The sequence below is a fragment of the Taeniopygia guttata genome, chromosome 19 (assembly GCF_048771995.1).
Source record: "Taeniopygia guttata chromosome 19, bTaeGut7.mat, whole genome shotgun sequence".
Taxonomy (NCBI): domain Eukaryota; kingdom Metazoa; phylum Chordata; class Aves; order Passeriformes; family Estrildidae; genus Taeniopygia; species Taeniopygia guttata.
In genome coordinates this window covers 6263843-6276561 of record NC_133044.1, presented here as the reverse complement: position 1 = coordinate 6276561, position 12719 = coordinate 6263843, and the positions used below count along the sequence as shown (strand labels likewise).

The 12719-nt window shown below is 41.8% G+C and overlaps 1 protein-coding gene across 8 annotated transcripts in view; it reads left to right on the top strand.

Moving 5' to 3' along the window:
* CUX1 (cut like homeobox 1) overlaps positions 1-12719 on the top strand; it is a 268920-nt gene that overhangs the window by 188825 nt on the left and 67376 nt on the right. For 3 of the 8 annotated variants that reach the window (XM_030288033.4, XM_030288029.4, XM_030288028.4), the window contains exons 12-17: positions 973-1031; positions 6427-6475; positions 7505-7601; positions 8686-9357; positions 10302-10367; positions 11718-11819. In XM_030288033.4, the coding sequence (XP_030143893.4) occupies positions 973-1031; positions 6427-6475; positions 7505-7601; positions 8686-9357; positions 10302-10367; positions 11718-11819 (1045 nt within the window). The remainder of the gene's footprint in view (positions 1-972; positions 1032-6426; positions 6476-7504; positions 7602-8685; positions 9358-10301; positions 10368-11717; positions 11820-12719) is intronic. The other 5 variants (XM_072916710.1, XM_030288035.4, XM_030288030.4 and 2 more) reach the window with 3 other exon arrangements.

The following is a 12719-nucleotide window of genomic DNA, read 5'->3' as shown; positions in this document are numbered from 1 at the left end:
GATTCTCTGTCTTTGAGGTGATACATCATTGTGTTATTTCTGTTTCCCATGACCTTTGGGATTCTGTGCCAATTTTAACACCAAAAATGAACTGAAGCAGAGTTAGCCTGACTTTATCCATGGAAGTTGCAAGGCAGTAAGTTCTGTTCTTTGCTTAGATCAGGTGTGCCTGCACTAAGCAAAGAAATTATTGAAATGAGTGTGGCTCCTGCAAGCAACATAACAGCATCAATTATGTATCACTATGTTTTAGGCCTCCTGAAGCCTTTACCCCGTAGTGATGAGCACTTGGTTGAGCTGGGTAAGGTCCAAGTGTGTGGCATTGTGTTCTGGATCGTGGCAGAGAGTTTGCTTCAGCCTTTGGGCATCCTCCCAGCCAGGAGAAGCCATCAAGGCCACCCTGGCTGGGGCAGAGCAGAGCAGAGGAGCTGCTGGGGTGGCCTCAGTGCTCCTTTCTGGTGGCTGCCATCAGGAATGCTTGTAAAACCTCTGGCACAGCTGTTTGGGCACTGTAGGAGCCTTCCAACTCTAAGGCATTCCAGTCAACAACAGCTTCTTCAGTCTGTTCTTTTTATCATGTAGATAAGGTTATCAAGAACTGTCCTATTAAGAATACAATATGTGCCAAAGCTTCCTGCTTGTTTACTCAATCTCCCTGAAATTTTCAGCTGCCCCATTTTTTTTTAATACCTTCATACCTGAACACATGACAGTGACATTGCAAACAGCCAAATTGGGACCCACTGAATTCTGTCATGCTTGGCACTCTGTAAACAAAGGATGAGTGAGGTATAATTGTGTTTACATTTAATTGGTTATAGTTTGTTTTCTAATATATGTAAATTAGGTATGAGTCATTAACCCTCACTTGTGCGCTGCTGTATATATGGAATAATTTGAAGATGATTTTCAAAGCCTGCAGAAAAAAAAAAACCAATGTAAATAATTAAATCCATGTTCTCTCTTTTAAAGCAACTGGAAGAAAAACTGAAAGGACAGGCTGATTATGAAGAGGTTAAGAAAGAATTAAAGTAAGTGTTAAATGCTTACATAATTTTTTCACAAACTCTGGTTGAACGGTGCTTGTTAAATGAAGCCACAAATCTGTGTTCTTGGAACAATAAAGAATTCAGTCAAAACCGCAAAGACGAGGAAATTGGGAATATTGGCAGAAATTGCATCCAGAACCAGTGGAACTGCTGTATCTGAGAGTGCTCCTTTTTGTTGCAGCAGAGGATCACAATAGCAAATAAAACACACGTCCACGAAGAAAAGCCGCTAAAACTATTGTCCACATAGAGAAAAATGTTTCAAAATCTGTTGTGTTTTAGGTGGACCATGCTTTTAAAAGTCTCCAGCCAACAGCTGAGGGTAATGTGGACCAAAAATGACACACAGAGCCTTTGGCCATGGTACCTTTTCTGTGCTCCTGCCAGCCAGTGTTCAGCACTTACCAGTTTAATGTTGGGCTTGTTTCACTGTATATTTTTGCTAATATATTGTGGTTTTAAACTAAAGCCACAAACAGCCTCTTCCTATTTCAAGGGATTTTCTTAAGAGACTTAAAAGAGCCTCATTTTAAACTATAACAAGATAAGCTGTCAGGTTCAGAAGAGAACTTTTCTGACTGGAAATATGTTTAATGTCAAGGTTTAAATAACTGAGAGAAACTCCCATCTCTTCTTTCATCATTCTGGCATTTCTGTGTGTGTTTTAAAAAGGCTGAAATAACCCATTCCCTGGTTTAATGAGGTATTTCAGATGAGGCTGGTAGTCATGTGCTTTTGTTTACACGTCCCTGGAGAATATGGAAAGCAGATTTGGATTTGCAAGCCCCACAACTGCCCAGCCCCTGGTGCTGATTTATTCAAGCCACACTGGCTGAGGTTTTGGTTCACCACCAGCTGCAGCACACCCTGATATAGGGTTATAATTTTCACTGAAATTAAATGAATTGACCATTTATTTGGTCATTTTACCTGATTATTACCTGGGCTCAAAATAGCATCATCATTTAGTGATTAGGGGTAAATACATCCACGTCCTCTCCTGGGTTAAGGGAACAGCTTTAGGTTTTAGCCAGTTTATGTCCTCATATGTAAAGCATGAATGGGAATAAGGCCACAACCTTCCAGCTTCTTGCATTAGATATTAAATGCAAATGTGCTGAAACTACAAATGAGTTTTGAATCCTACATGCTTTAATGCAAAGGTTTAATACAACAAGACCAGGACTTTAAAGCCAGACTTAAGGTGCCAAGAACCCAATATATTCATTGAATATACTCATCTAAGCTTACTTTGCATTTGTACTTTAAATACAAATCCTGTATTCCTGGTGATAATACCAATATTTTAATTTTTTTTTGCAACACTGACTTATATGAGAGCAGGGGTGGAAAGGCACATCGGAGAAGCTGTAACACAGGAGGCTTCATGTGGTGCTTCTGCTCAGGATAAGCCTGCAATGAAATAAATGGGAGACTCTGCTGGAAGTGGCCCTGGTTGGGTGCCAGTAAATGAACCCTGTTTTCCCAGCTGTTGCAGCTTTTATATCCCTAATTTGTGGATTGATAGTTGGCTTGTAAGGGCCCTGGGGTCCATCACCATCCTGTGGGATGGTCTGAGGGTTGAGACCCTCCGAGAGAGCACTGAGGATGTTTGCTGCTGCCTCCTCCAAGCAGCTGCTTCACACCATTCCCATGCTCCATCTAATGCAGAGGGTGTGCTGAAGGCTCAGTGTGCATCCCCTGGCAGTCACTGTCTGATCTGAAGTGAGACTTGCTGTAAATGGGGCTGGGAGAAGTCTGTTGCTGTAAATCTGGAGCCCTCACACTGAATCCTGCTGCACCTGCCTTGAGCCCTGAAACGCTGACAGAAATGAACTGCTCATAACATTTGCACCTAGAGAAAAGAGATCTTGTCAGTACAGCAGGAATAGAATGAATTTTTTAGGAGTTTTGAGGCACTGATATATTTTCTGTAATCCTTCCTGGGATGTTAGAGGCATGCTAGGCTGAGGGTCTCAGTATCAGCCAACTTCTACCTCTGGAGGGACTTAGGTGGGCCCATGTCAAGATGTGGGATGGGAGGATTCTTCACTTTCTGCCTTGGCTTTTGTGCCCAATGGCTTCTAAACCTATTTTTGAGATCTGAGAGCTCTCTGTGTGCCTTCAGTTCCCTCTCAAGTAGCACGACAGCGCTGACCCTGCTGCCTTTGCAGTGGGGATCAGACGAACAGAAAGTCGAGCTGTCCCAATGCACACTTTGCTTTACAGTCAGATCTTTCAAGTCTTCTTAGATGTGCAGATTCAAGTCACAAGATCATTCCTTTAAAAAGCAGGTAACTGATCTTGAGCCACAGATTGAGTCAAGATCTCATGGGCAAAGATATTCCTGGAATCCAAAGAAGAAATGTTGTGCTTCCTCATATTCCTGAGGAGAATGTGTCTTTTGTGACACATTTGGAGAGTCATTTTTGACATGTTTAACTTTTACATTCTTTTAAAAATGAACCTGCTGAAGTGAATATTCCTCTTAGGGCAATTAGAGGTGCCATCAGCTTGATTTTTAGTATATTTTGTGTTTTAACTGTATAGGAAATTACCTGTGAAATTGTCAGAAAGTTAATTCAGTTAGCAAAGAATCCCCTTCAGGTAGGCAGAGGTCAGTAGGTTTCCAGCCAAGGTTTGAATACACATTGCCTGCACCAATCTCACTGGAAACACAGCTCCTGCAAGGCTCAGGATCCTTTCTGAAGGTCCCAGCTGGCAGCAGGTGCTCAGAATCAAAAATCATCAGCCTGTGCAAGGAGAGGGATGACAAGATCAGGGCTTTAGAGGCAGATTTTTGGTGTGGAGAACCAAATATAACCATGACCAGGTTTATGCTTCCAACCATTGTCAGCCTGGTTCTGGGGGCAGCACTGTGTGGTCAGGGCACCACTCACATCTGCTCCTTCTGGGAGAGAGCAGCTTTTTCTGGTTTAGCCTCATCCAGGAGGAAGGAGGGTGTTTGGAATGCTGCTGGATTGCTCCACATGGCAAACCCATGTGTGGTAGGTGGGGTCACAATTGGTCTGAACTGAAATGGGATTTCCCATGGGACATAATTTACTGTTCAAACTGGGTTTGAAATTCAGATGACTCTCCTCATTTGGGCATCATGAGGATGTGCATTAGGACTGGTTATCCCTGCAGAAGCCATTCCCTGCAGAATTCATGGAAACAGAGACCTGGCTGGGGTTTTCCCTGGATGAGTCTCTGTGCATTTATCTCCCCCAGCACCTTGGAGTCCTGGGATGCTGTAGTAAAAAAAGGCAACCCCAACTCAGGGAAGAAATGATGATGTCTAGCTCCAGATCAGAAGGCTGAAGGATCTGCTTTATTAAAACTATGCTATATTACATTAATATACTATTTAAAGAGAGACTCTCCTATTCTACATACATACTTCTTACTTACCTATCTAACTAACAAACAAACTCGTGACTGTGTGCTGAGAGCCCGAGCCACAGCTGGATCCATTGGTCACTGACCAAAACAACCTTCACCAGAATCCAACCCAGCAATCCCTGCAGGTAAACAATCTCCACACCACATTCCACACGGGGAAAACAAAGGAGCAGAGATAAAGATTGTTTTCTCTTCTTCTCTCTGTGCTTCTCCTGAGAGACAGAATGATGTCTCTCTGTCCAGAGAAAGGGAATGCCACAGGATGCAGAGCTGTGCCTAGAAATACTGGCTTTTGGGGATTTGCCACCTGAGTCACACACCTGTGATGTCAAAGTGATGTCAGGGTCTCTGAGAACTCAAGCCATTAGTCCACATCCTGTCCTCTTGGCTGGCACAATCCACTGATAGCACAAAGTTGGTTTTGCACATGGCTGAGATGTTGTACTCACATAGAGTCTTCACAACATCACTTTATGGGCTTTGTATGGGGTGATGGCTCCACCCTACAGCCAGGCAAGAGGTGACACTGAGTGATGCCATGTAATGAAAGTGCCAGAAATTTGTGGTTTCATTAATTACTGTATTTTAGGGATGCCTGTCAGAATTAACGCTGTGTGCAGTGAGCATGCACAGATGCCGGATACATGAGATCTCTTTCTCAAAATGACTTTTTTCCCTTGGGGTTGCTATGACTTTAGACCTGATTTCCAGAGTGTCACTTAATGCACATCAAACTCTGGATTAATCCAGGGACAGGTTCAGGCAGTTAATGGGTGCCTGGCTAACTCATCATGGCATCCAGAATTAGTTTCTGTGTCTTAATACTGGACTTTTGCCTTTTTTTTTTCCTCTGTTTCCATATTTCATGGAATCACTGAATGTTTTGGGCTGGAAGGGAGCTTAAAACTCATCCTGTCCCACCTCCTGCCATGGGCAGGGACACCTTCACTACTCCAAGCTCCATCCAGCCTGACCTTGGACACTTCCAGGGATCCAGGGGCAGTTCCAAAACCTTTAATACATAATCCACAGCTTTTAATACAGTTAAATACATGATTAACCAGATTGTTTCTGCTCACAGAGTTCTTGGTGCTTTATACATGACAAATGCTGTATAAACACCATCTATATGTGTTTATGTGTTTTTCTTCACCAAATGAATGTTGTCTTTGTACAGTAAGAAGCTGAAATCATTTATTGCTTCAGTCTGAGGAAGTTCATGTCCTGCCTGCAGCAGGCTGGTTTTAGAAAAATTATCCAACAAAATACAGTCATAAGTCTGGATTCTTGTAAGGTTCTGATTTGCCAGATGACACAGCTCTAACTGAAAGCCTCTGAAGGGAGACGTCCTCTGACCACTCACTATTTGTATAAAATATTGACAATGAGACTATCAGATTCTTCTCCTAATGTACTTATAAATATTTGGATCTTTCATATTTCTTAAGAAATATTGGGCCATTTTGTCTTCCCTTTGCCATAGAATGAGGGGGTTATTAAAATGAAAAACTGCCTTTTAGTCTGTAGTGCCTTGGTTGGGAGGATTATTTGTGCATATTTTCCTTGCTGGTGAGCTGGTGTATATTCTGTAAAGTGCTGTACTGTGGTGGTGATTCCCCTGTTTTGCTGCTTTGCTACAATTTCCTCATTCCCTTCCAGCTTCACAAATAAATTTATATTGTTTCTGACAGCTTAAAATGTTATATCCTTATTAACCTTTAAATTTACACTTTAAACTGGCCTGGTGGGATTGCATGTGGAATGATTTAGATGATGCTCGAGAAAATTTTCTTATCCAATAACTGGTTGGAGGAGTTATTCTGTATTCATTAGGAGATTGTGTTACTGCAAGGAAAGTTGTCATCACTTGTGGTGTTGCTGGAGAACAGGACATGATAATGTTAATGCTCATTAGTGGAGTTGTTATGAAAAGGAGAACTAGAAAATAATTTCTTTTTTCTGCTTTCCACAGTATATTGAAATCCATGGAGTTTGCACCATCTGAAAGCTCTGGTGCACAGGTACTGAACTTACTTTTGTTTTCTTATTCAGTTGCTTAACAAAAACTTTGTCTTGCAATTCCATGTTGTTGACATTGACAGTTTCCTGTTGATGTTGAGGCTTCTGGGTCCATCCTTGTTTTTCCTGATGTCTTCTTATGTAAAAAGCTGAACTAGACTTTTTTTTTTTTTTTTTTTTTTTTTTTTTTTTTTTTTGCCTGTTAATTTCATTTAAGTGGTCAAGGACAAAGTGACATTTCAGCTGTGCTGGAGTGGGTAAACCAGAATGTTGTGCAGTTGAGTAATTTAAAGATACTGGAGTTGGTGTACGGGCAGCACACTGTGCAAGGACTTCAGCATTTTAAACTATTTGTTAGCCTTGAAAATTTCTTTTCACAAAAGAAAACAAACCTTGGAGTACTGAGAAAGCTCTGCTGTTCCAGCAAATTAATCTTACTTCAGTTTAGAGGTTATGAATTCAATTCCTCTTTCTGAAATCCAAACTGAATGTCGATATCCTGGGATTAATTTTCAATGGGTTTTTTAATGATCAAAGGTTAGATTTTTAGGGGAGAGTAAATAGCAGGTTTCTCTGACTGATGTTATTTGAACAGACTGTTTCTGCTGAAATGCAGCATGTCAAGGAAATGCTTAGCTTGGGTCAGTTGACCTAGAAGAAATAATATAATCTTAACTCCTGTTTTAATCAGATTAAAAGAAGTCTACAGCTTTTAAACTGAAAGCGTGCCAGGACCATTTAAAAATAAGTAGGATTAAGAAAACGTTCCATTACACATCTCAAAATAATGCAGAATTGATGAATGATTTACAGTGAAAATTAAACAGTGAATCTCTTCCATGGCTCCCACCAGAGCCAGGAGTGATTCCTGCCGGTCTGTGCCCAGCAAATTCCCTCGCTGCCGTCAGAGACCAGTCAAGCACTTGTTTTGTTTTTTTTTTTAAATTTTCTTCCCTCTGGAATCCATCTTAGTGCCTGAGTGAGATTCTCAATGCTTTGAGAAACAAACCTCCCCTTTTGGTTTCCTTTAGGATGCATCCAAGCCGCTGGAGGTGCTGCTGCTGGAGAAGAACCGCTCGCTGCAGTCGGAGAACGCCACGCTGCGCATCACCAACAGCGACCTGAGCGGTAGGTCCACCCAAATTTTGGCTCTTCTGGGTGCCTCTGCTGTCCTGTGATGGGAGGGAGGGCTGAGTGAGAGCTGAGTGTCTGAGCTAATGCATGGCAGGAGGATTAAGAAGCAACAGGAGCACTGCGTAACGTTGGATTTCTGTAGTTTTATAGGCTGGATAATGAAGTAGAAGTTAGAGAGTCTATAAAGGTTAAGGAAGAGGCATTACAGGCTGTACCAGTGTTTGAGGCTGTCTTCTGTTTTGGGAACAAATCCATCTCTTTCCCCCACACACAGTGTTTTGCAAAGTGTTTGCATGTAGATCACAGTCTCCCTGTCTGATACACTTGCATATACCACCAGCAGGTCAGCTTGGGAAAGCAAAAGGCTTTCTTTCCAGGGAAGTGTGTTTGCTGTTTGGCTTTCCTAATGTGGGCTTCTATATCTTGTGTGCACATTTTTTAAATGGCAAGTCATGGAATTTCCAGATTCTTGAATGATGGTTTTTGCAGCTGGAAGAAAGTTAAAAGTTGCCACTGGCCCTGGGATTACTGAATTCTGAAGTGTTTTATGACTTTTAACTGAGCGATCTTGGTGCATCCACCTAATGGTTATTCCTTTATTCAAATTGGTTTGTTCCAAAATGTAAATGTTTGCTGCATTTGGGTTCAGTCAGGTCCAATGAGTCATATCTTGAATGAGAGACAACAGAGAGACTTGCTGTCTGTAACTGCATTTATTTAACTGTATCGCTGCACTTTATGTAACTGTTCTAGTGTTAATGTCTGTAAGGGGGATTCTCCAGGCTGCAACATACAAGAAAGGTGCAAACATGAAATGCATGTTGTTTGTTTTGGGGGCCTTGTTTGGCTTAAAAATTTTCAATCATGGAAAAAAAAAATTAAAAATAAAAATTAAAAAAAAAATAACCCAACAAATGAAAACAAACCAAAAACAAACAAAACCAAAACTCCCACCGCCACTCCATTGGCCCGTGTCAATCTGCACTTTTTCCCTTTGCGGGGCAAACTTTGCATTTTTTTATCTTGGTTTTTCCCTCTTTGACCCCCCATAATGCATTATGTTTGACCTTCCTTGTAGGGTCAGCCAGGAGAAAAGGGAAAGACCAGCCTGAGAGTCAGCGTCCTGCAACCTTGCCGGCCTCCCCTCCTTCCCAGTTGCTCCGCAACGCGGGGGAGCAGGCTTCCAATACTAATGGTACACACCAGTTCTCACCAACGGGTTTAAGTCAAGACTTTTTCAGCTCATCCCTGGCGAGCCCCAGCTTACCCCTGGCCTCCACAGGAAAATTTGCACTAAACTCTCTCCTCCAGCGACAGCTAATGCAGTCCTTCTACTCCAAGGCAATGCAGGAAGCAGGAAGCACAAGCATGATTTTTCCAACAGGTCCATACAGCACAAACTCCATATCTTCCCAAAGTCCATTACAACAAAGCCCGGATGTAAATGGCATGGCCCCATCTCCCAGCCAGTCAGAAAGTGCTGGGAGCATCTCCGAAGGCGAGGAGATAGACACGGCCGAAATTGCACGTCAGGTGAAAGAGCAGTTGATCAAGCACAATATTGGACAGCGGATATTTGGACATTATGTGTTGGGACTGTCACAAGGGTCTGTGAGTGAGATCCTGGCCCGGCCAAAGCCATGGAATAAACTGACTGTGAGAGGCAAGGAGCCATTTCATAAGATGAAGCAGTTCCTGTCGGACGAGCAGAACATCCTGGCTCTTCGCAGCATCCAGGGCAGACAAAGAGGTAAGAGCTCCCCAGCCCCCTGCTCCTCTTAGTTCCAAACATCCCAGACCAGGAGCTTCTCCATGCAGGGCTGTTTGTGCACTGCTGCTGCTGCTCTCACCCAGCTCAGGTGCCAGGTGCAGCACGTTCAGCTCTCCAGCCCTGCTTTGCAGTGCTCAGGCAGGTTCGTATCTGTGCTTATGCTTTTTTTAGCCACTGGTTGGTGCCTGTCAGCAGGAGCGAGCAGCAGGGACACTCACAGCCCTCACTTCCCAAACACAGAGCAAAAAGGGTCAGCAGCTACTCAGGGTATCAGCCCTCAGAAATACTTGGGGGATTTTTATTTGAGGTTATTTACGGAGACCAGGCTTTTGTTGTGTCTTGTGTGATTATGTTTTTTTCCCCAAAGTGTTCTAACAAAATAGGGTAGGTGATGCATGAGAAGAGTAATTAAAACACAATCCCAGTTTAAACCAGCTTTGCATATTTAAGGCAGCGATTTTAAGAAGTAACATGCATTTCATTGTGATTCATCTTAAGGCTGAGATTTACATTTAGAGAAACTGAAAAGTAAGTTGTTTACAGTCAAGAAATATTGGAAAGGACAGGCAGGGTTTTCCTAGATTTTGTTTAATTGGAAGCACACACTGTTAGATTTATAATCTGTTCTTCCTTTTGATGATTGTACTTGAGGGGATTATCTGCCCATCTTTAACCTCTTCATTTTTGGTATCTCTAGACATTTATTTATATCTGTCTAATCTCCTTTCCGAACATAGCTGTAATCTTTATTAACAAATCAGCCAGCCTTGCTTCTTCCCAAGTAGCCAGTTCCTCCTGCTCAGGGGCCCGAGGGGCCAGGAGAGCTCAGGGCCAGGCTGCCAGCTCCTCATGTCACACAGCCCGTGATGTCAGAGCAACCATCCCCTGATTGTTTTGTTCTTACCAAACTTGTTTTTCAACAGAGAATCCAGGCCAGAACCTGAACAGACTATTTCAGGAAGTACCGAAACGAAGAAATGGGTCTGAAGGTACGTCACAGGCAGGTGTTTTTCTTTGCAGTCAATCCCTAGGAAGTGGAGTGTGCTTTAGCTGTGTGTTTCCTTAAAACTGTGCAGTTTGATTCTGGCCTGGAATCTGATAGAAAAACAGACAGTAAGTATAAAACAAACCATGGGTTAGATGAACACTTTGCTTTTTCTAATTCTGCTGCTGCTGTACTAACATAACCCTGTTTGGATAGTTCTTCCACTCCCATCCCCCCTGCATACACAGATAAGGAGAGAGAAGTGATGGAAGTGGCTTTATAAAGTCATCAGATCTATTGAAATGCTCTCTTTGCTATTTTTATGGTTTTGGAGTTAGAAAGTTGCACAGTTATAACATCTATGCATACTGCTTCTGCTCTAGGTTTACTTCTTTCTTCTCATGGGGCTTATGCTGACAAATTCCACTTTAATATACTGCTAAATTAGTGTGATGCTTAGTTCAGTATTATATAGGAAAAAGACAAGATAAGTGAACATCAGATCCATAAATTATCACTGAACAGGAAGTCTGCACATTTTTGTTATAGATTAGTTGCAGAATTTTTCTTTAGTGAGACCAGAAAGAAGGAAAAACAAGGGCAGGTACATCAAAAGTCTGTAGTTATTTTGACTACAGTCATAAATTACAATTGCTTACAAACAATAATCTCATAATGGAAAATGCAGTTAAGTGCAGTAACACTCACAGTTTTCCCTCCTTTTCTTCCCCTTAGAGGTTAAAAAACAAAAAAAAAAAAAGAAGCAAAACCAAACAACCAAGTAATAGCTCTTAGCTGGAGAGTACTTCAAATGGAATCTGTGTTTAAATGACTCTTTCTCTTAATGTATTAAACCCCTAGAAAGTTAAAAATTACTTTTATCTAGTTACTTTTTAATTCTGTTTTGGGCTGAATATATACTCATCCTACTTTGCCTAGCAGCTGATGCCATTTTTAAGTTGAATCCTGGGCTTATTTTTTTGGCTTTCTTCCTTTCCCCTCCAGTTCTTTTCCTTTCTGTTTCCTCTTCCCCTCCAAAAAAAAAAAAAGAAAAAAAAAAAAAGGAAAAAGAATAGAAAAGAATAGATCTATATATGTTATCACAGAAAAGGAATATATGACCACCTAGTTCTTCCTCTGGTGTTCTCACTATTCTGGGGCAGATAGATAGAGACAGGCACAGCAAGGATATTTTGCTTTTATTATGTTAAGTACTTTTTTTTTGTGTTGTAAATGTTAGTAAAGGTCCTGTGCAAGTTGTGCTGGTTGTGTATCACATACAGTGTGTCTTTGTGTTACAAAAAAAGCCAAATAAGAGTTTTCCTGGTGTCATTAGTTGTGTTTTCCTCCCCAGGTAACATAACCACACGAATCCGAACCGCGGAGTCTGGCTCTGATGAAGCCATCAAATCCATTCTCGAACAAGCCAAAAGGGAGCTGCAAGTACAGAAAACAGGTACAGGCTCATTTTGTCTCTGCCTGCTTTTACTGCAGAATTTAATTAAAACAATTGCCATGAGCTTTCTGGTCAGTTAATTATATTCTTAAAAGCTTCAGCGTAGGTTTGAAGAGTTTTTTTGGAGATTTTTATTGTTATTTAGTGGAGTTGTTTCTGTCTCTGAGACATCCCAAGTTAAGGTTGCACGTGTCCTGGCGTGGTGGGGTCTCTGCTCTGCCCTGCTCCCTATGGGATTTCTGAACACCTTTATCCCTGTGATAAAGAGAGCTCTGAGCTCCTGGCTGCCCTCCAGACCTGCAGGAGTCACTGAGGGAAGCCCACAGAATCCTTTCTTCTCCCAGATTTCTCCTTGGAAAGGGAACAGCTCCTGCTTTCTCTTCTCTTCCGTCTCACTCAGGCCCCAGGGGCACAACTGCACAGGAGAGGGGCTGGATGGATTTGTTGGGGTGAGGGTCACACTCCAGGCAGCAATTACCAGTCCCATGGTACATCCTGTACCCATGTAGGCACACTCAGTCCTGACTCTTAGATGACTTTATTTTTGGTTACAGAATGTGTTTCAGTGAATGAACTGTCAAATCCAAAACACATTCCCTTTCCCAAAAAATCCTTCTTAGCCTGAGATAAGTCTAATTTCTCATTGTATGCAGTCATAAATTTAGCATTTCTGTCTAGTCTGTGGCCCACTCAGCTTTAAGAGTTCCCAGTACTGCTATTGGGCTGAAGTAGAAATTATTATGCAATACTTCTGTTTCATTTTTTAAAGTAAATACTGATTTACAGTATTGGATAGTTGTCTTTCAAATGAAAACTAAGTTAATCTCATGGTAGAGTATAAAACATTCATTAATATATGATCTAAATAATACGACTTTATACGGGAAATTGTTACATAGA